General features: G+C 41.9%; 1 protein-coding gene across 8 annotated transcripts in view; it reads right to left on the bottom strand.

The window, feature by feature from the left end:
- Positions 1–22764, bottom strand: part of MTHFS (methenyltetrahydrofolate synthetase) — a 305315-nt gene that overhangs the window by 64450 nt on the left and 218101 nt on the right. For 3 of the 8 annotated variants that reach the window (XM_061181712.1, XM_061181708.1, XM_061181714.1), the window contains one exon: positions 9427–9816. The exons of 2 other annotated variants lie outside the window; for them this stretch is intronic. In XM_061181712.1, the coding sequence (XP_061037695.1) occupies positions 9792–9816 (25 nt within the window). In that variant the 3' untranslated portion in view covers positions 9427–9791. Of the gene's footprint in view, positions 1–870; positions 894–8726; positions 9050–9426; positions 9817–10659; positions 10706–22764 lie in introns of those variants that run through there. 3 more of the 8 variants (XR_009699487.1, XR_009699486.1, XM_061181711.1) reach the window with 3 other exon arrangements.

Here is a 22764-nt window from a genome sequence, read left to right on the forward strand (position 1 = left end):
TATTCTTTAGGCACCAGTGGCCTTTGCATACCACAGATAAAGAGGGGACTTTGTTTGCACCTCTGAATCTGGGAAGCATGGATGGGGAGCTGTGGAAGATGAGGCTGTGTGTTCAGCAGCAGAGATGTGATCCCTGTGATACGCCATAATGTTTCATGTTCACTTAGTAACAATTTAGTTTGCACGTGCTCCTTGGGTAATCCCTCATCCAGCCTTAATAGCATGCAGGGACATCTGAGTCCCCTACATAAGAAGCAAATGAAAGAAAAATGCCTCTCTCTCTTTTTTTATTTTTAAATTAATTTTTATTGGAGTATAGTTGCCTTACAATGTTGTGTTAGTTTCTGCTGTACAGCACAGTGAATCAGCTATACATATACATATATCCCCTCTTTTTTGGATTTCCTTCCCGTTTAGGTCACCACAGAGCACCGAGTACAGTTCCCTGTGCTATACAGCAGGTTCTCGTTAGTTATCTATTTTATACATAGCAGTGTATATATGTCGATCCCAATCTCCCAATCCATCCCACCCCCACTTCCCCATCTGGTATCCATACATCTGTTCTCTACATCTGTGTCTCTATTTCTGCTTTGAAAAATGCCTCTCTCTTGACCCATTGCATGGAAGAGGTCACTGACACCCAATAATGTCATTTCTGGTACCTTCCAGTAAGGCATACATGACTGAAGTCAGACTTTACAGAGTTGATGGACTCAGCCCAAGATTCCACAGGCTCTGTGAGAGTCCTGGTCATCATATGTCACAAGCTGTGATCTGGCAGGTGGAAGAAGAGGCTAACACAGGGAGGGTCTGCCGTATGCCCAGGGCTGTGCTAGGTGCCTTTCTTTCTTTGGTCTTCACAGCAGCCCTGGGGGTGGGTATTACTTCCCCTGGTGACAAATAACAAAGCAGAAGTGAGGGAGACCTCTGTTGGTTCCTATATCAGACTCCAAACTCCTCCATCTCCACTTCTATTTCTCATACAAGGTACTACATCCCCCAAGACTTCTTTTTTCTGTGCCATCCTTCCCCATCTCCATCCCTCTCCTTCCCTCTCTCAACCTCCCATCCCCCCCAGACTCTGTGTCTCAGGCTTTCAATAACAGTACTCATCACTATGGTGCCTATGGGTCCTGCTGACATCCCATTAGTGTGAGCTTCAAAATGCATTTCCATTTGCAGTTCTGCTGCTGATTATTTCCTGCCTTTTAAAAGCATTGATCTTGATCTGCACTTCAGCTCTCTTCTGTCTTGCAACACCCTTTCTGAGAGATCACTGTGGGGCTTTCACCTCTAACATCCTGTATGTTACATTCTAGCAGCTCCTTAGTTTTCAGTTTCCCCCTGAAGGACACATGGGAAGGCTCATGGGGCCCTGATACTGGGAGGGTAGTGATGTTGAGACAGGACCAGGGTAGAGATGAAGCAGGCAGGGTGCTGAAACCATGTGGCCTGGGGAAGAAAAGCTAGCGAGAGCCCATACAAAGACCATGCCCAATGTCCGATACCAAGAGCAAAGTTCCAACATAAATGAGACAAACAAGTAGCTTGAATGACAAACAAGTCATTCCAGAATCGTCCTTTTATGCAATGCTGCAGTTTCTACAAGTGGAACTTGAAGGAACCTGCAGCTCTGATCACACGTCGCTTTAAAAGCTCTTTCCTCTGGTACGGAAAGCTGGATGGCCCACCAACAGGGCAACACTACCTTCAGTTTGAAACATATTTTTTCTGTCCAATTCCTCCTTGGGTGGTTTAATCAAAACAACAAAAGCAGAATGCTGCCTTACTTCTTCTAAGCATCCTGGTAATCATTTTCTGAACCTTCTTTGGGTGCATCTATTTTGAATCTTGTGGAATAAAGGGAAACATATTCAGACTTCAGAGCAGGATGAACTATATTCAGCTACAAACTAAGGAAGGATGATCTTCCCCCTACATATGCATACCCCTGCACCAGTGACTAAACAGCTACTGTCAAGTCAGTGGCAAGAGAGAGAAATAGTTTAGAACAGGGTCACAAACTTTCTGTAAAGGGCAGATAGTAAATAGTTGATACCAGAGAGCACACGGTCTCTCACAACTACTCAATTCCACTGCTGCAAGAAAGCAGCCGTAGACAATATGTAAATGAATGGGTGGAGCTAGTTTACAATATTTGAATTTCATATAATTTTCATATATCATGAAACATTATTCCCTCTTTGCTTTTTTCTTTTTAACCATTTCAAAATGTAAAATCCATTCCTAGCCCATAGGCCAACAAAAGCAGGCAGCGGGCTTCATTTGGCCTTTGGGCCATAGTTTGGCAACCCCTGGCTTAGAAGGTCCCTATGCAAAATGTGATCCTTCTGGTGACTTCCCTAGCGGTCCAGTGGTTAAGACTTCACCTTCCAATGCAGGGAGTAAGGGTTCGATCCCTGCTCGGGGAGCTAAAATCCCACATGCCTCGTGACCAAAAAACCAAAACATAAAACAGAAGCAATATTGTAACAAATTCAATAAAGACTTTAAAAATGGTCCACATCAAAAAAAATCTTAAAAAAAAACAAAAAAACTGTGATCCTGGAATTAAAAATAATTTACTTTCCAGAATATTAGACGTTCTCCTATCAGTGGTTCTTAATCTTGTAGGCAAATCAGAATTATCTATGGATCTTTTATTTAAAAAAACACGAGGGCTGGTACTTCCCTGATGGCGCAGTGATTAAGAATCCTCCTGCCAATGCAGGGGACACAGGTTTGAGCCCTGGTCTAGGAAGATCCCACATGCCACGGAGCAACTAAGCCCATGTGCCACAACTACTGAAGCCTGTGCGGCTAGAGCCCATGCTCCACAAGAGAAGCCACTGCAGTGAGAAGCCTGTACACTGCAACAAAGACCCAATGCAGCCAAAAAAAAAAAATGAGGGCCAAGGCTACCAAATTAGAGTCTCTAATTAGAGGGTTATTCTATGGAGTTACTATATCATAATTTAGTGATATGCCATAAATTATTGAATCCCTTATTGATGGACATTTAGGTTGTTTCCAGCTTTTCACTATGATTGTAAAAAAACTAATGAATGTCACTGTACACATATTATCCAATTGTGTCCTTAGGATAAATTCCTAGATTGTTAATTGGTGAGCCAAAGAGTATAAAAATTTCCAAGTTTCAACTCTGTTCCAGATGGTGCTGTGAGTTTGCACTGTAAGACACAAAACACAATCCTCGGCTCCAAACTGAAGCAATGCTCAATCTTAAACATTGTTGTATTAAGAAAAAAAAAGTGATAAACATCCTGATGGACCAGAAATGGGAGGTTAATACATAGCCCTGGGCAGGGCTAGAGCTGTGGAACTTCTGGGCTCCAGGGCCATTAATAGACAGAAGAAGCCCATATTCAACTTCAGTAGGGGGCCAATGTCAAGCCTGGCTTGTGAAATCAGGAGCTGGAATACAATGAGGTGGGGCTCCCTTACCCATGAGCAAAGGTTCAAAGAAGCTGGCCCAGCTCCCTGGCTGTATTCTCCATTAAGCTGTTGTGCAAGGTAGCAATAGGGATTAGTCATTTACCCAGGCAGGACTTGGACCAAGCTACCCATCGGCTCCAGAACTAGATCTGAAATGTCCTCGTGAAATAAGAGCTTCAAGCTTCTAACAATAGTCCAGGTTTTGAGCTGTAAAGCTGAGGTCACTATAAAACTTCTAGAATAAAAAAGGTGAGTAGGAGACAAAGAACAGAAAAGGCCAAGAATGGTTCCTCCCCATGAACCACAGACTAAAATTGCAAGACATATGAGGACAACCGATGCCATAAAAGACAGACGTTTAACATAACTTAGAGATCATTCAGTCCTGGGAAATTTAAGATAATAAAGCAATTTTGTAAAAAAAAACCCTCTAAGAAAAGTATGGTCAATATTATCAAAAAGATAATGGAAGTTATAGTCACCTATTTTAAACTTTGAGGAAAAAAATCAATTTTTGGATATAAGTTAAAATTTTAAAGAAAAAGAAATGCAAGGCATAATTTACACATTAGCAAAAGTGAGAGAAAGAAAGGGAGAGATGGGGGACAAAGAAAACTTTACCAATCCAAGAGAAGGCAGGAAAAGAGAAACAAATAAATAAATCACACTATAGAAAATAGAAAATAAGATAGAAGAAATCAGTATACTGTACAGAAACCAGAGAAAATGTAAACAAATTAAACCCATATATTTAAATTAGAGACTATCAATTGGATTTTTTACTTCAATTATGTACTGGTGAAAACAGACATGTTTAAAATCTAACAGGGTCAAAATTTTTAAAGTAAAATTTCAGGTGAAAGTTATCATTATAAAGAAGGAAAATTGACCAGGAAGAGACTTCCAATGAACATTAAACATGGTAGATTGAACACTCTGTTGACTTCAACCCTTTCTATCCCAAAAATGATGATAAAGAGATGAAAGGCTTAAAGCTCAAAACTGGCACAGCACTGCTTTCATTGCATTCTGTTGGTCAAGAAGTTACAGAGTTCAGATTCAAGTGGAAAGGACATAGACCTCACCTCTCGGGATCAAAGAATTTTGGAGCTATGTTTTTAAAACCACCACAATTATGAAGAATAGAAATTAAAGTATCAGCTATTGTATAACAGCAGCCTGAAAGGGGTGAAAGAAACAAATGGAGGAAAGGAAAATCTACTGACTAAAAATTTCCCAGAATTCAACTATGTAAATTCTTGATATAGATGGCTCTTAAGAGTATCAAACAGAATAGGCAGGAGGGGGAAAATACACCGTTAGACACTGTGGTAAAATTAAAGGACACACACACACAATCCTAGGAGTTTCCAAAGATAAAAAGGAAAAAGCATCAGAACAACAGAACAGGAAGAAACAATAGATAGTATTTTCATGCCCCACCCCCCAATTTAAACCTAAAGAGAAGTAGAGGAAAAGAAGACCAGAAGTTAACGACATGCTAAAGCATTTGTTGAGTTTGGGGTATAACATAGCTACACATAAGTGTAAGAAAGTAATAGAGAAAAATAGAATCTGGTATGGAAGTTAATAATTTAAGGGTAACCTAGAGAAGAATAAAAGGGGAATGTATAACTTTAGAGTCAGCAGAAGAAAATGTTCAATAGAATAAATAAATACATAAATAAATAGAAATAGAAAAGACAGGGGGGCAGAAAAAGTTCTACTACTCTTACGTTAATTACAATAAATGCAAATGGAGTAAACTGACCCAAACAAGAAGCTCTCATATTGAATTTAAGAAAGAAAAAGAGAAAGAGGAGCAATAAAACATAACATTCAGCAACATATGGTCTCCAACAGGCACATTTTTAACAAAATGATACAAAAAGGAGTGGGGAAAAGATACCAGGCCAAGATGAACTCCGCCGAGAAAGCAAGTTCAGTATCAGACAAAACAGAATTTAGAGGTAAACATGATAAGAAACAAAGCTTTATATTATACACAGATAAAAGAAAAAATAGATGAAGATGATACATGTACCTAACAAGATACCCAAAGAATATGTACAACAATGCAACAACTAATAGAAATATGAGGAGAAATAAATCAACAATTCTAATAGGAGATTGTAACATTTCTCTCTCAGAAACTGATTGCTCAAGAGACTAAAAAATAAGCAGATACAGAATATTTGAATAACATGATGAATTTACTTAAAAATTTTTAAAAATGCAGAGAAGTTTATTCCCAATAGAAATGTAGCATTCTTTTGAACCCACATAGAATTTGGTAGATGGTGCATTTTAGGCTGTGCAGGAAGCTCCAATAAATTCAAAGAATTGAGGATGTTCTCTGACCATAATGTAATAAAATTAAGAATAAAGAAGAACAGAAGCTGTATTTTATTTTCTTAAAACCTATATATCTGCAAGTTTAGAAGTATACTATTAAACAAAACAAAATCATAAGGGAAATTGTGAAATACTTATTGCTGAATGACCGAATATTACATGTCAAAATTTGTGAGATATGGATAAAGCAAAAGGGCATTTTTAGTTTTAAGTACTTTTATAAGAAAACAAGAAAAGTTGAAGTAATAGACAAATCATTCAACTCAAGAAGCTAGAAAAAGAAAAAAAAAAAGCGGGAAGGAAATAATAAAGATTAATGCAGAGAGAGAACTAGAAAATAGTAGAGACAATTAATTAATTATCCAGTAAAGCTACTGGGTTGAAAGACTTCTGGTGAGACTGACCATGAGACAGAGAGAGAGAGAAAGAAAAAGGATGAAGTGAACAAAACAAGAATTAAAAAGTGGGAAATAATTACACACAACAGCAGAGATTTAAAATATAATGAGAGATAACTTTGAAAACAAACATGAAATGAACACACTTCTGGAAAAATTTTTAAATGGCAAAGTTGACACAGGGGAAATAAGTAGACCAATGAACAGTTAAAGGATTTAAAATGGTAACTGAAGATCTCTCCTGCTAGCAAGATGCGGCTTAAATGTAGATTTCCCCCAATCCCTCTACAAAAACAAAAGAAAAGCCATCGGCAACATCTTAAAACTAAGTGATAACGGGAATTCCCTGGTGGTCCAGTGGTTAGGACTCCGCTTTCACTGCCGGGGGCCGGGTTCAATCCCTGGTCGGGGAATTAAGATCCCGCAAGCCGTGGCACAGACCAAAAAACAAAAACAACAAAAAACTAGCTGATAACATATTCCCAAGAACTTCAGAATGTGGGCAGCTGGGGGTAAGCCAACAACATGAAGAGTCTCACAGCTGTGTGGGAGCAACCCAGGGGCACATGAATGGACTAAGAAATAAGAAATCCAGAAATTACCTACCAGTACTCACCTCCAAAAGGACGGAACCCTCAGATGAGGACCCTGCTAGCCAATATGAGAACACTAGTCAAAACGGGAGTAGCCTCCCAGGTTCTAGGGTATGGGTGAGTTGTCCATGGTATTTATTAGACCTGCCACTGTATCTAGTATTTAGTGCAGTAGTAATATTTCAATAACTACTTTAATAGTTTCCTTTGCAGTCCTATGTATTTTATTTTATGCATTTAAACTCTTGATTCAGAGAAGGGGGTCCATAAACTTCACTTGACTGCCAGAGGGGTCCAGCGCACACAAAAAAAAAGGGTTATGAAACTCCTGCCTTCAGGGGGGAAAAGGAGGGTGGGATGAATTGGGAGATTGGGATTGACATATATACACTATTGATGCTATGTATAAAATAGATAACTAATGAGAACCTGCTGTATAGCACAGGGAACTCTACTCAGTGCTCTGTGGTGACCTAAATGGGAAGGACATCCAAAAAAAAGGGGATAAATGTATATGTAGAGCTGATTCACTTTGCTGTACAGTAGAAAGTAACACAACACAATTGTAAAGCAACTACACTCCGATAAAAATTAATTATTAAAAAACAAAAGAAACTCCTGCATTTGTCACTTTCCTAATAAAATTAGGAACAAAAGATGGATATCCATCATCTCCAGTGGTGCAAAGGATCCTCAGGCCAGAAGTCTAACAAATTTGCAAATGATAATTGAGCCTTTACACACATACACATGCAGTCAATTTTTATTTCTTGCTAAGTGAAAAGCTAGGGCAGGAAGATGAAGAATGGGAATGGGAAAATTAATCCCAAGCAGGATGCAATCCTGCCGCCAACACTTGCAAATTTCTAACCCTCTCAACTGAGGGTACAGCTTTAGCCTGCCTGGGTTCCCAAGAGAATCCAGGCCAGACCTAGCAGGAGGCAGCAGGTCAGCTCCAGCAGCAGGGGGCACTTGGAAACAAGGGTACTGTCTCCGTCCAGTGCCCAGTGTGTCTCGGGGGGTAGCTCTGGGCCCACCGGAGAGGCGCCAACATTATTCCTCTTTTACTGCTCCTTCTGGCTCTTTGGTCCCCCCTCGACTCCTGCGCACGCTCTGGTTCCCTTGCAGATACTACAGCCCTATGCTGAACCTCTGTCCATTCGTCTGGAGCCCCGACTCCTTATCTGGCTTTAACAAACCTTCTCCCCCAATAAATGGGAAGAGAAGGGGTCAGGGTCTGTCCTGGGCTCCCAGGAGCTCACTGGAACCAACGAGGCCATGATGTTGTCATCGACCTGACAATGAAGACTGCCATTACTTAGTGAAGTGTTGCAAACCCAAAGTTTGCAGAGGTTCCAGCAGCTGTATACAATATATTAGGGAGTTATGAGGTCGGGAGCTGAGATGAAACAAGCATCTTCACCTAAAGACATTAAAAAAAAATTTTTATTTTATATTGGAGTATAGTTGATTTACAGTGTTGTATTAGTTTCAGGTGTACAGCAAAGTGATTCAGTTATAAATTACACATATCCATTCTTTCTCAGATATTTTTCCCATATAGGTTATTACAGACTACTGAGTAGAGTTCCCTGTGCTATACGGTAGGTGCTTGTTGATTATCTATCATATATATAGTAGTGCACAGCCATAAAAAAGAATGAAATACTTCCATTTGCAGCAACACGGAGGGACCTAGAGATTACCATACTAAGTGAAGTAAGTCAGACAAAGACAAATATCACATGATATCACTTATATGTGGAATCTAAAAAAATGATATGAATGAAGTTATTTACAAAACAGAAACAGACTCACAGACGTAGAAAACAGCCTTATGGTTACCACAGGGGAAAGGTGGAGGGGAGGGATAAACTAGGAGTTCACCTAAAGACATTTAAATAATGTATAAAAATACAGGCGCTCCACCAAGTAAGCCAAACAAAGCAAGTCTGCAGGCTTTATTCAGCCCCAGGGGCCATCAGTTTGCAAACCTCCAGCAATATGTGCGGCCTCTACAAATGTCTCAGTCCTGAGCGGAGAAGCTATGCCCGAAACTAAACCTATATACACGATAGTCTCTGTACCCCATAATCTGGACTATTTGTTCCCTGCAAGCCCTGTCATATCAGATTCCTTGTTTCTTATACTCACCAGCTCAGCTGCTGAGCAGCCAGCACGCCTGGGGTCTGGCTAATGACCCAGGTCAGCACACCCTCCTGTGAGTTCTCAGAGCCTCTCTTCCTAAAAACATGCACAAAATTGCTGCTATAACCAAAGAGAATATTTGGCCAAAGAAGGTGGCATTCAGAATCTAAATATAGTTATCAGTCATGTGCAATTTCTGCATTGAAAGGAGAATATATAAACTGGAAATTTCTAAACTCTTGGAGTAGAATATGATTGTGGGCTTCATTCATGAACCAATTCTTTTACATAATTCATGCTTATTTAAAAATATCCTTGTCATTTGACAGCCTACAGAAAGGTAGGTTGAGTAGAAAATTAGCATTAGCACTGCCTGCAAATTGCAGGTTTTAATAGCTCTAGTCACAGTCAAAGAAATAACTGGAGAAGACAAAATTAAGGAACTGGAGCAATCCTAAAAGCCCAACAGAAAAAAAAAAAAAAAGCCCAACAGAAAGGGAGAAATGGGAGTCCTTACCATTGACACAGCAGCCCGCCGTTTGCAAAGGACTTTCACGTTTATTATGCACTGTGATCCTCACAGGCTATGTGTGGAGGGCTTATTATCCCAGATCCACAGGTGAGGAAACAAGTCCACCGTGGTGCTCTCAGCACCCCAACTAGTAAGTTCCAGAGCCAGGATTTGAAGAGGGAGGTGCTGGCCCTACCTTCCATGTTGCTCTGCTACATGGGTCAGCAAAACTTTTCTATAAAAGACCAGACAGTGGAATTCTCTGACAGTGGTTGGGACTCTGCTCTTCCGCTGCAGGGGGCATCGGTTGGATCCCCGGTCAGGGAACTAAGATCCTGCAAGCCGCCTGGCACTGCCAAAAAAAAAAAAAATAAGACCAGACAGTAAATATTTTAAGTTTTGAGGTCATGGGTCTTTGTTACATCCAGTCAACATTACATTTGTTACATCTGCCAAAGCCGCCAAAGACACTATGTAAACAAATGGGCATGTCTGTGTTTCGATTAAACTTTATTTACAAAAACAGGCAGAGGGCTGGATTTGGCCCCAACTGTAGTTTGCTGACTCCTCCTCTACCACCTTCAAGTGGCCACTCTTCCCCTGTAGTCTTCTTTTGGTTTTTGTTTTTTTTTTAATATTTTATTTATTCATTTATTTTTGGCTGCGTTGGGTCTTCGTTGCTGTGCGTCGGCTTTTCTCTAGTTGCAGCGAGTGGGAGCTACTCTTCGTTGCAGTGTGCAGGCTTCTCATTGCAGTGGCTTCTCTTGTGGAGCATGGGCTCTAGGCACACGGGCTTCAGTAGTTGTGGTATGCGGGCTCAGTAGTTGTGGCTCGCGGGCTCAGTAGTTGTGGTTCATGGGCTCTAGAGTGCAGGCTCAGTAGTTGTGGCACAAGGGCTTAGTTGCTCCGGGACATGTGGGATCTTCCCGGACCAGGGCTCGAACCCGTGTCCTCTGCATTGGCAGGCGGATTCTTAACCACTGTGCCACCAGGGAAGTCCCCCTTGTAGTCTTCTGAATCAGCTCACAGTTGAACTGGTATAGAAGAAGGAATGGTGCCGAAAGAACAGGAAGTAGAGAGGCAAGTGCTGCAATAGGAGAGTCCCAGGAAACGACATTATTTAAAAGAGAGTTTGGTCAGAGTCCTGGGTGTTTGAATGTCGGGGAAGAGGTAGGATAGACATCCCTCTAGCTTTCTCATGAACAAAAGGGCACTACCAGCCACAAAAATGATTGTGTTTCCTAGAAAGGAAATAGGAAGGAGTTTTTAAAGTACAAATCTGATTACCAGTTTGCTTAACAAGAGTTTTGTGATCAAAGTAGGACTAGAAAGAAACTACGAACCCCATATCATATTTGGTTTCATGTCATTTGGCACTCACATCCACGGAAGCCCGGGAGGCTCATCCATGTCCCAGTACCTTCTTCCATGCCTGCCTGTGTCATGCACATCTACCTTCCTCCCTCCCTCATTGCAGGGATGTCTTTCCCCTCCCCATAGGAAGACAGGCCACACCGAACATGCTACCTCTTTCACGGTAATATGGGCTACCCCCTTCTATCCAAGGACCATAGAAGAGCCTTTTACAAACATTATTAACTTTGCATAAGCAAATCTCCTTTGGGCAGATACAGATTCCTTACTGGTCAATGGTAGAACCAGAAAGTAAATGTGTCCCTTCCTTATCATCTGTAAGAGAGAAACCTGAAAGTCAAGCTACAAGGAAGCAGGGACTGGAGTATTAAGGAGGAGCCATCAACACCCAAGAGATAGAGAAGCAGTCCCGAGAAGGTGCAAACCCTGGAGTCTCTATAGAGTGAGGGGTTGGAGAGTCTTGAGGTGTGAGTCTGTGAGTGGCAAAAGGACATCTGCAGCCCAAAAAAGAGTCTGCAAGGAGTTCAGCTAGAGGCTCTAGCCCTCATCTGGGGGTGTGGGGTGAAGTGGGGAAAGCCATCGGGTACCCCAAATCTGGCTCTCCTCTCACTGCCATGATGGGGAAAGCAGTCCTCTTCCAGGCTTGCCACTAGGAGCCTGGATAACCTTTAGGCTGGTGTGCAAAACAGTCCACAGGCACTTGGCCAATCTCTCTATCCTGATGAGGGGAACCAAGTACAGACCCCAGACTCCGTGATGGCCATTGAGGAGATAATTACAATGGAGTGTGATCAAAGTGGGCAGAGGGGGCCAAAAGGAGACATCTAACCCAAGGAGGGTCAGGAAACATTCCCGGGAACAGTGACCAGGGAGTGAGTCAACAGGGAGCATGACTCATGACTTAACTTGCTTCTTTATGTCAGAGTCACAAATAGGCTGCATCTGATCCAAAAACTTTTTTTCTCATCTACTGTTTTGTTTTAAAATTCACTGCCAAAAATATAAAATTTCACATAGAAATCTGGACTCCTGATTTCTTTTTAAAGAAATGGAAAGAGCTATGATTCTAAGCCACATTTTTGCATGGTACCAATCCATTGGATCTGAGTAGCTAATGTACCCTTTCAAGAGGGTGTATATTCCAGAACAAGTAATTCTAAAGTTTGTATGGAAACACAAAAGACCCCAAATAACCAAAACCATCTTGAGAAAAAGAACAAACCTGAAGGCATCACATTCCCTGATTTCAAGCTATGCTACAAAGCTACAATAATCAAAACAGTATGGTACTGGCCCTAAATAGACACATAGATCAATGGAACAGATAGAGAACCCAGAAATAATTGCCCACACTCATATGAGCAATTAATCTACAACAAAAGAGGCAAGAATATACAATGAAGAAAAGACAGCCTCTTCAATAAATGGTGTTGGGAAAACTGGACAGCTACATGCACAACAATCATACTGGACCACTTTCTTACATCATGCACAAAAATAAATTCAAAATGGATTAAAGACTTAAATGTAAGACCTGAAACCATAAAGTTTCTAGAAGAAAACATAGGCAGTACACTTTTTTGACATCAATCTTAGTAATATTTTTTGAATATGTCTCCTCAGGCAAGGGAAACAAAAGCAAAAATAAACAAACGGGACTACATCAAACTAAAAGCCTTTTGCACAGTGAAGAAAACTATCAACAAAATGAAAAGGCTGCCTATAGAATGGGAGAAAATATTTACAAATAATATATCTGATAAGGAATATCCCAAACATACAAAGAACCCATACAGCTTAGTATCGAAAAAGCAAACAACCTGTTTAAAAAATGGGCAAAGGATCTGAATAGACATTTTTTTCAAAGAAGACATACAGATGCCCAACAGGTGCATTGAAAGATGCTCAGCATCACTGATCATCAGGGAAATGCAAATTAAAACCATAATGAGATATCACCTCACACCTGTCAGAATGGCTGTCATAAAAAAGACAACAAACAACTGTTAGCAAGGATGTGGAGAAAAGGAACCCTTGTACACTGCTGGTGGGAATGTAAATTGGTGCAGCCACCAATGGAAAATAGTATGGAGACTCCTCAAAAAATTAAAATAGGACTACCATAGGATCCAGCAATTCTACTCCTAGGTATTTATCTGAAGAAAATGAAAGCATTAATTAGAAGAGATATACGCATTGCAGTGTTATTTACAATAGCCAAGATATTGAAGCAACCTAAGTGCCCATCAATAGATGCATGAATAGAGAAGGAGTGGTGCGTCCCTGCCTTGCATACAATGGAAGTCACTCTTAGTAGCCTGTACAACAGATATTCTTCCCATCTTCCTGACTCAGACCCAGAACCCCAATTTTGTTTGGAACAGCAGTTTCCCAGACCTGGCGATTAATGGTGATTTGACCTAATCCCAGCATTTCGCTCTTGTTCCATTTGCCAAACACATGACTTCCCAGCATCCTTAAAAGGTAGAAGTTGACATGTCTCCTAGCTCCGGACAATGCAACTTAAGGGGAATCTGCTAGAAGCACTTAAGAAAGATTTGGCTCTCCTGATTAACCGAGTAGATGCAGATGGTACTATTCCTCCATGCACCTTCCCACCTTGAACGTAGCTGTGATGCCTGGGGCTACAGAAGCCATCTGGTAGCCATATGGGGACCAGCTATCACATTAAAGACAGCTGAGCAACCAGACAGCAAGAACAGAAGAGAGGTAGACCCTCACAGCATCACGGAGCCCCTACACCATCCTCGGACAGCCTCTCTTTGGACTCCTTGTAATGTGAGAGAATTAAAACCTTTATTACTTATGGTACTATTAGTGCTTCTGTTGTTTGTTCCTGAAAGAATTCCTTCTCCTTCCTACCTTTTCTCTGGATTTCCAAATTCATTTTGTTATACTGAAGATAATTTATGTATTTCATCTAGAATAATGTCTGGCTCACAGTAGGCACTCTGTAAGTCACTGCTATTCCTGCTTCTGCAATTCCTTGTCTTTAAGACTCAGATTCTAATTCTCTTCCACCTCCACGATTTCAATTGTCCGGGTCAATGCTTTAATAATGAATCACATAAGGTTGCCTAAAATGCATATTGAAATATCACTTTTTTCTGGATATCTTTTCTCCTTTGCTATATTATGAACTCTTGAGAGGGTGAACTCTATCATAATTTTCCCCCACAATATTGTATTTGGTCAGATCTAAGATGTCATTAATTTTTAAACACACCATTATTTTATGAACTACAAAGAAAGAAAAAACTGTGTCAATTTAATAACGCCATGTTGTAAAATATCAGACATAACCTAATTTCAGATATGTTGAAATATGGGAGGAAAAGGTGCCTTTCAGAATTGAGAGACTGAATGTACAAAGAGGCAATGGCCAGACCCTATACCAAAACAGCTCTGACTCACAACCTGTAGCAACCAGTCCAGAAAAGTACACCGCGACCTCTGTAATAACCAGCCCCAGATGCTCAAGACTTGAGCAATAACTGACAGCTTCTTTCATTTTTGCCTCCACTTCCAACTTAGTACCAACTGGGGAAGGCCCTATATGAACCCCTAACTGATCACAGAGGATGCCACGCTGCTAGTTAGCCCATCTCCTGCATCCCCACGCCAACAGCCTCCCCTCAGGGCACACCTGAAGCCTTCCCTTTTGCCCACTCTAAAGATATCTACTCCTCTGCCTGCCTTTGAGTCTCTGCCAAACGCAAGGGATGAGGCTGATTCCCCTACGGCGGCAAGTTCAGAAAAAAATAGCCTTTGCTTGGTTCCATTCGGGCTATCTGTGTTTATTTCCACAGAATCAATGACTTTCCATAGTAGTAGTTTTCATGGCAGTGTTCATTTGCTCAGCAAGCATTTATCTTCTGGGTAATAGGAACAGTGAAGCCGAATCTGGCCTCTGTACCCCGACACCAAATTAAATCTCAGAGACAGAGTTTTGGGTGAAGTAGAAAAGAATAGCTTTATTGCTTCGCCAGGCAAAGGGGGCCACAGCGGGCTAATGCCCTCAAAACTGTGTGTCCCAGCTTAGAGAGGGTAGTGAGAAGTTTATAGTAATGGTTCAAAGAGGGTGTGATCAGCTCATGGACCTTCTTCTGACTGGTTGGTGGTGAGGTAACCGGGTGTCAGCATCATCAACCTTCTGGTTCCAACCCGTCTGGGGTCTGCGTGCTTGTGGGCAGCACACCGTCATTAACGGCTAACTTCTCCCACCTGGTGGGGGTTTCAGCATCTGCAAAACAGCTCGGAGATACTGTTGTGTGTATCCCTTGGAGGGGCACCAGGACCCTGCCCCAAGGCTGCACTATTGTTCCTCTTGACTGTTTGTTTCTCCCTGGTCTCACATCCCCTCCCTTCCCTAATTAACAAGTGCTTGAATCTGCCCGTTGGAACCCAGGGAAGGTCATGGAGGCTGAATGAAGCCTATTTTCTGTAATCAAGAAATGGGGGACACAGAAAGGCTTTTGTGCCCAGGAGCCCCACAGGGCCCTGCTCGGTATCAACAGTACAGGATTTCGGGTTGGGGGATATTTATAGGGAGGGGCTGGACCAGGGAACCACTGATTGTAATAGTTTAGCTGCGGGGCCACTCAAGCCTGAACCGAGGGGATAGCTGGGAAGAGACAAAGGAGCGTGGGATTGGGTACAGTCTAAAGAAAAGAGATGACAAATTTGAGGTGGAATCAAAGCAGAAGGAGACAGACCTACTAGAGAATGGACTTGAGGATATAGGGAGGGGGAAGGGTAAGCTGTGACAAAGTGAGAGAGTGGCATGGACATATATACGCTACCAAACGTAAAATAGATAGCTAGTGGGAAGCAGCCACATAGCACAGGGAGATCAGCTCGGTGCTTCGTGACCACCTAGAGGGGTGGGATAGGGAGGGTGGGAGGGAGGGAGACGCAAGAGGGAAGAGATATGGGGATATATGTATACGTATAACTGATTCACTTTGTTATAAAGCAGAAACTAACACACCATTGTAAAGCAATTATACTCCAATAAAGATGTTAAAAAAAAAAAAAAGCAGAAGGAGAGGCCACTCAGGCTGAGGACGGGGAGAAATCCCAGGGGACCCCGAGACGTGAAGCCCCGTTAGGCCAGAGGCTCCGATGACACCACGGTAACTCCAAGAGGTCAGGACAGGGAGCAGGTTCTGCAGAGGAGAGCTGACCCACAGATGCTGAAGGAACACCCTCATCACCATGAGGAGGGAGGGCAGCAGGTGAACGGAACCTGTAGTGTGCAACACGGTGTGTCACATGTGTGTTCTTTGAAGGGAAAAAGATGCGACACCGGGCCACCGATGGATACGGCTGAATGTGACTCTCCCTGGAAGGCATCATGGCTACTAGGCTGCATTTGGTTAACCTATGTTCCATGGATGTCACTAATGAGGCATCACTGAATTAACTGGAACCACGAAATAAAAGTTAGTCATTTGTCAGGCCTTTCTTCCTAAAAGAACTCTCTTTTGGAATTATTGATGCCTTGGAAATGATTGGGTGTGCCCCTGGGTGTGAAGTTCTGGGTAACAAGTGAGCAGAAGACTGGAGAATTCATTCATTGAGTCTGTGCCATTGAATTCACCCCTTTAAAAGCCTCAGGGGGCCGAGTACCATTAAACAACATTAATTAAAATACTAAAGACCAGAAAAGGGCAACCGCCAGGAGGGACAATGGAACGACATCAAAGAGATGGAAAATAACAAAAATAGCAGCCATCACTATGCATTAAAGCCCAGGAGGCTGACAGCTCAGCTGGAGTGCCTGCAGAGGAAAGCTTCATGGACACCAGCCCTTGAGCACAAGAGGAAACATGGAGGCAGGCAGGAAGGGACCCAGGGGTGCACAAAAGGGGTTCCTTTCACTTTCCACAGACATCCAAGAGGTTCAGGCCTGCGCAGATCATAATTAAACACTGTCCTATGATTACCTTAGAAGTTTCTATGAATACAGAACGTACCACTGCCTTTGTGGTTTAATATGCGGCTGCATAGTCTCAGTGTTTTAGGTTTTATTTCAAAAGGAGGAATTCTAGCATTTTGCTAAATTACAGAATGATTCTCTCACACGAATTTCTCTAGCGCAACCTCTATTAGATGTAAAAATAAAGCACTTGAAGCCACCATGAGTAGTGGTGTGGTTCCAGTTCAAGGTGGGGAGATATCAGTACATTGAGGATGGATGACCCCCAGGTGGAGGTGTGAGGGCCATGTCAGACCAAAAGGGTATTGACCTCAGGCAGCCTGGCTCTGAGTTCCTCTCCCCAGAGAGAACAAGTGTCGTCAGCTTCTTGTATATCCTTTCAGAGATAATCTATGCACAGATCAACAAATATATGCAAAAATACATTATTTTTTACAGAAAAACTAATATATATAACACCTATATAATTTTTTTTCTTTTAGAAATATAAATGGAAGGGTCAAGCTGTTCACAGAGACAGAGACCAGGTGAGAAGGAGTAGTTTTCAGTGCTGAAGAAATGAAGCCATTCTTGGCATGTTAGATTTTGAGGTATTTATGGTATATTCAGGTGGATATTTCATTGAACAATTAGAAGTACAGCCAAACTGTAGTGAAACTGCCCAGGAAATCTGTTGAATAGAGTTAATGTTAAAGTGAGTGTACATCAACACCTCTCTGTGAAAGCCTGATCAGCGCAAAATAAAAGAGTTTAATAGATAAATAAATAACAAATAAATAAATAAATGAAAATACATCTTGGAGACCTTTACATACTAGATCATGCAGAGCTGCCAAAGTCGTCTCAATACCCATGGGAGTATTCCACTGTATATATTTGCCATATTTTGTTTAATCCGTCCTCTGGTTAAATGTCCACTCTTCATTACAATTAGTGCTGGAATGAATAACCTTGTACGTGAATCAGTTTCATATGTGCAAAGATAGATATAGGATACATTCTTATGAATGGAATTGCTGGATCAAAGAGTATGTACAATGAAGATAAAAACAGCATCTACTTCCTTGAATTGTTTTGAGAATTACATGAGCTTTTGCATGTAAAATCAGACTAAGGTCTCAACAAATAGTTGTCGTTTTGCAAGGCACTATGTTGGACGCTGTGGAGAGGAATGGCGTGGGGTACAGAAGTTCCTAAATGGAAGTGAATTCATAGTCCCTCCCTTCAGTGCTTCAAGTCCAGTTACCCCCTGGTAATTCTTGGTAGCAGGACACACTAGTAAATGCTATCTTGGGCATATACACACAACTCTAATAAGTCCAGGGAAGAAATGGATAAATTCCAAGCGGAGAAGTTTTCACAAGAAATGGAGTTTATGAGACGGGTTTTGAAGTTGAGAAGGATCCAAATAGGCAGTGAGAAGGGAAAGGTGAGTTTCCAGATAGAAAGAATCACAGGAGCAAAGATCAGGCCGCCAGAGCTGACCCTCCGAAGACCATGGAATTCTTGGAGATCAGGTTAGTCTGTCTGGATAAACCTCACTTTGAGGCCACTTTGAAAAAAATCAGATAGGGACTGGCCATAATACTCAAACATAGTCAAGGTTGGTGCAGAGCCTTGGTTGATTTCTCTGCTCTGAGAAAGGGGCTCCAGGAGTTGGGAGGTTCTTCTTAAATCTTCCACATGGAACACTTACTCGCTCATGCCAAGTCCCCTGAGAAATTACAGCAAAGCCTCCTCACTGGTGTGCACTTCCAGAATCAAAAGGAATAGTGATTCCAGGTGCCTTTTAGCAGAAACTGGTATTTCATCTAAATGTTGCAACTACCACATCTGTTTTTACTGATAACAGTCTCTTCATGGGGAATAGAGACTAACAGTTCACATTTCACAACTTGGCTTAGAAACTTAGGGGCACCGCATGGCTTAGCTGAATCTCAACGGTGTCACTGAAAAGTTTACAAAAGAAACCTGCAACTTGAAGTTTCTATGAATGCTTGAGAGGATTGCTGCACAATACTTGCCTCTGGAGTTCCGTGGATGTTTCCTGAAGCGGCCCTCCTAGTTGGGGCTGAGAGGTGGCACCTGGAATAAGACCACACTGCCCAGGAATAGCTAGCAAGGACATTCTCCCCAGCCGGGTTTCCCATCTGTATATTGGGAGTAACAGGTCTCGAAAAACGTGAAACTTTTCATGCAGGAAAAGAACATTTACAGATTTTATGTACCAGGAACTCATTCCTTATATAGTAACTATTGGATCATTTTATAAAATTCTTAGGTCAGGCCTGCTGACATATCGTTCAAGCTGCAAATCTCAGGGCCATCTTTTGATTCCTTTCTTTCTAATCTACTCCCCACCTCTGCCATATCCAATCACTTCTATTGATACTTTTGCAGTCTCACATCTCACATCACCTCCTACCTTTCTCACCTCCGTGGCCCTAAGCTCTGGACCTCATCCTGTCTTCCCTGCATCATTGCAGCAGCCGCCTAACCAGTTTGCCCTGCATCTGGTCTCCTTCGGGCCTCATCCCTTCTCCATGCAGCTGACGGAGGCCGGAGAATGTCACCCCCAAATATACCACTTTAGCATATTGATTATTTGGGGTTAGGGGCATTTGAGAAAGAGCAGATGCAAGAAAAGCACTCTGACCCTCCATTTTATTCCTGAAGGCAGGAGGTGAAATGCCTACATGACAGATGTCCTCCCTACACAAAAAGAAATTAACATTCTTATCATCAAGGCGAGAAGCTGAGACCCAGAGAATTCTAAACAAACAGACCTTGTGAAAACAATTCTGATCTCCCCTTAGCCTCCCACATACTTGAGTTACTTTTCCACGATTGCCTCTCTTTTACAAGCTACTATAAAAGCCTGTAGCTTCTGCCATTTCTTTGGGTCTTTGTTCCATTTGAGGGCTCCCTTGTCACGTAGAACAATATCAATTTGTAGGCTTTCTCCTGTCTGATGTCCGTTTAATAACCAGACCCAGCTGAAAACCCTAAGAAGGGAAAAAGTCAACGTTTGCCCCCCCATTCGGTTACCAGAGTGCTCTTTCTGAAACCTAGATCTTGTATCATTCTCTCTTTAGGGTGTGCTCATGGCCTCCAGAACAAAACGTAAGCTCTCTGGTTCCACGTTCAGGACCCCTCCTGCTGTGGCCCTGCCACCCGTCCAGCTTCATCTCTCTTTCTTCTCTCCCATTCCCTGCGCTACCCACACAGGCTGAGATTATTTGGCGTTCCTGGAATAGACCATAAGCTTCTAGGGCTTCATTTCTTCACTCCCACTGTTGATTCTGCCTGGAAGCCTCTTCTTCTCCCTCTCCTCTCCCCATTCCTTAACCCCCAGTTCCTGCTGGAGCTTCCCAAACAACCACCAAGCAGAGGCATTAAACCTCCACGTGGCTCCAAGAGCGCCTTGTGTCCCTCCAAAGGCCTCTCCCCAAGAAGACTGTGTCTGAGAAGAAGTCAAATCCAAACCATCTTTATGGGAACAGAGTTCCAAAAGGCAGATTTTAAAGTCTCTTTCGATATTGTATGATATCGCTTATATGTGGAATCTAAAATAAATGCAACAAACTAGTGAATACAACAAAAAAGAAGTAGGTTCGCAGATATAGAGAACAAACCAGTGGTTACCAATTGTGGGGAAGGCGAGAAAGGGCTGGGGGCTTGGGAGGTACAAACTATTGGGTGTAAGATAGGCTCACAGATGTATTGTACATCGTGGGGAATATAGCCGATGCCTTGTAATGACCGTACATGGAGTGTAACCTTTAAAAATTGTATAAAACTTTTAAAATAAAATAAGAAAAAATAATAAAGTCTCTTTGGAAATGCATGGGATTTAAATTCACAGAATTCTAGGAAAATTTTTCCAACTTCATAATGCTATATATCTATGTGCTTAATAGTCAAAGACAGTCCCAGCTTGCCTGGCTGTAAAATATGGGTCTGAGTGAAAAAAGTAATTTCTGATTCTTCTACATCCTATAAAATTAAACCATCCCTATGTTTCCTCCTTAAGACTGCAGGTGCTTATGTTAGCTTGTTCAAGCACAAACCTTACTGTTTTACATCTTGATTTTGTGACACACTGTCATTAAAACCTTGTTGGGAAGTTTTTTTTGAAGACTAATGATCATATCATCTTATTTGAATTATATATACTAATTATAAACATTCAAGTAATACCTAGATAACTAAAAATATAAAAAGAAAACAAACCCCAAAAATCTCCCCCAAATCCTTCCCCCCATGTAAGTCTCATCCATATTGGTGACCAGTTCAAATACTGCTCTTTTTGTTATATAGAAACTGAGATTGTGCTACTTGTGTTATTAAAATAAGAGATATTTAATGTAATTTTACTTGTATTTAACAGAACAAAGAGGAATTGACGAGAATTTGAAGAAATTCCAAACTTCAGGCAAATGTTTCCTCAACCACAAGAGATAATCATTCTTAAAAGTTCCCTCTAAACTTAGGAAAACTTTAATTAGGAATGATGGCATGAGAGCCCTTTTTTTAACTTTATATTTGAATTTGGGCACAAGACTGGAATTCATTCATCTATTCATTCGTTCACTGACCACTGACCACATGCAAGACTGTGTTCAGGCCCTAGCAATTCAACACTGCAGTTAATAAATATAATTTCAGGTGGAGGTGTGTGCTAGGAAGAGAAACAAAGCAAGGTAAAGTGTTAGGGGGCTAATTAAGATCAGATAGGCATAGAGAGCTTCTCTGTGGGAAAGAGAAGGAACCTGAATGTGATGAAGAAGTGAACCATGAAAATATATGGGGAAAGAGTATTCCAGGCAGAGAGAATTGCAAGTGTAGATGCCCTAAGGCTAGAGCCGCCTCGGGTATAATAGGAACAGCAAGGAGGCCAATGTGGTGGGACCTGAGTGAGCAATGGGGGAAGGGGCGGGAGATGAGAAGAAGCTGGAGGCCAGATGAGGCAGAGCCTTATAAGTGTGGGTAAGGCATTTAGATTTTTTTCCATATGTAATGAGAAGCCATTGGAAGGTCTTGAGCAAGGGAGTGACATGACCTGGTTTGCTTTTTGAAAAGAGTACGCTAACTGAAATATGGAAAATAGTCTGTGGTGGGCTTGGGCAAGGGTAGAAGCAGGGAGGCTAGTTATCAGTTTACTGCAGTAGTCTAGAAGGCAGAGGACCAAGGCATGGGCTGGAGCATGGTGATAGAGGTCAGAGGTGCCAGATTCAGTCTATCTTTTGAAAGTAGAGCCAAGAAGACCTGCTGGTGGGTGGACCGTGGGGTGTGTATTAGTGTCCCAGGGCTGTAGCAGCAAAGTACTATAAGCTGGATGGCTTAACAACAGAAATTGATCATCTCCCAGTATTGGATGGAGGCTAGACATCTGAAATCAAGGTGTCCCTCTGAAACCGGTAAGGGAATCCTTCTTTGCCTCTTCCTAGCTTCTGGTGGTTTGCCAGAAATCTTTGGCACTCCTTGGCTTGCAGTTGCATCACTCCAATCTCTGCCTTCACTGTCACATGATTTTTCCCCTGTGTCTGTCTCCACATGGCTGTCTTCTTACAAGGACACCAGTCATATTGGATTAGGGTCCACCCTACTCCAGTATGACCTCATCTTAATTAAGCACATCTGCAAGGAACCAATTTCCAAATAAAGTCACATTCTGAGTGTTGGTGCCCAGGGCAGGCTGCCCCCAAATGTGCTTCAGTGGCATATTATTTTAAATTAAAGTTACTTAAGAAACAAGTGGTATAAGAGGGACACTTTGACCTGCCTCTCTGCCTCCCTGAAAGCAGGAAATAAATCTCTCATGTGAAAGGTGCTCTCCCTGTATCTGGAGGTAGAAGGACACCCTTATTGCCAGAGATGGGGAACTGGCACAGAGAACCCTGTATAAACAAACCTTGTTATTCCTTTAATTTACTCTCCCAAGCCCAAACTCAGTTTAGATTC

The sequence above is a fragment of the Eubalaena glacialis genome, chromosome 2, assembly GCF_028564815.1.
Source record: "Eubalaena glacialis isolate mEubGla1 chromosome 2, mEubGla1.1.hap2.+ XY, whole genome shotgun sequence".
Classification (NCBI taxonomy): Eukaryota; Metazoa; Chordata; class Mammalia; order Artiodactyla; family Balaenidae; genus Eubalaena; species Eubalaena glacialis.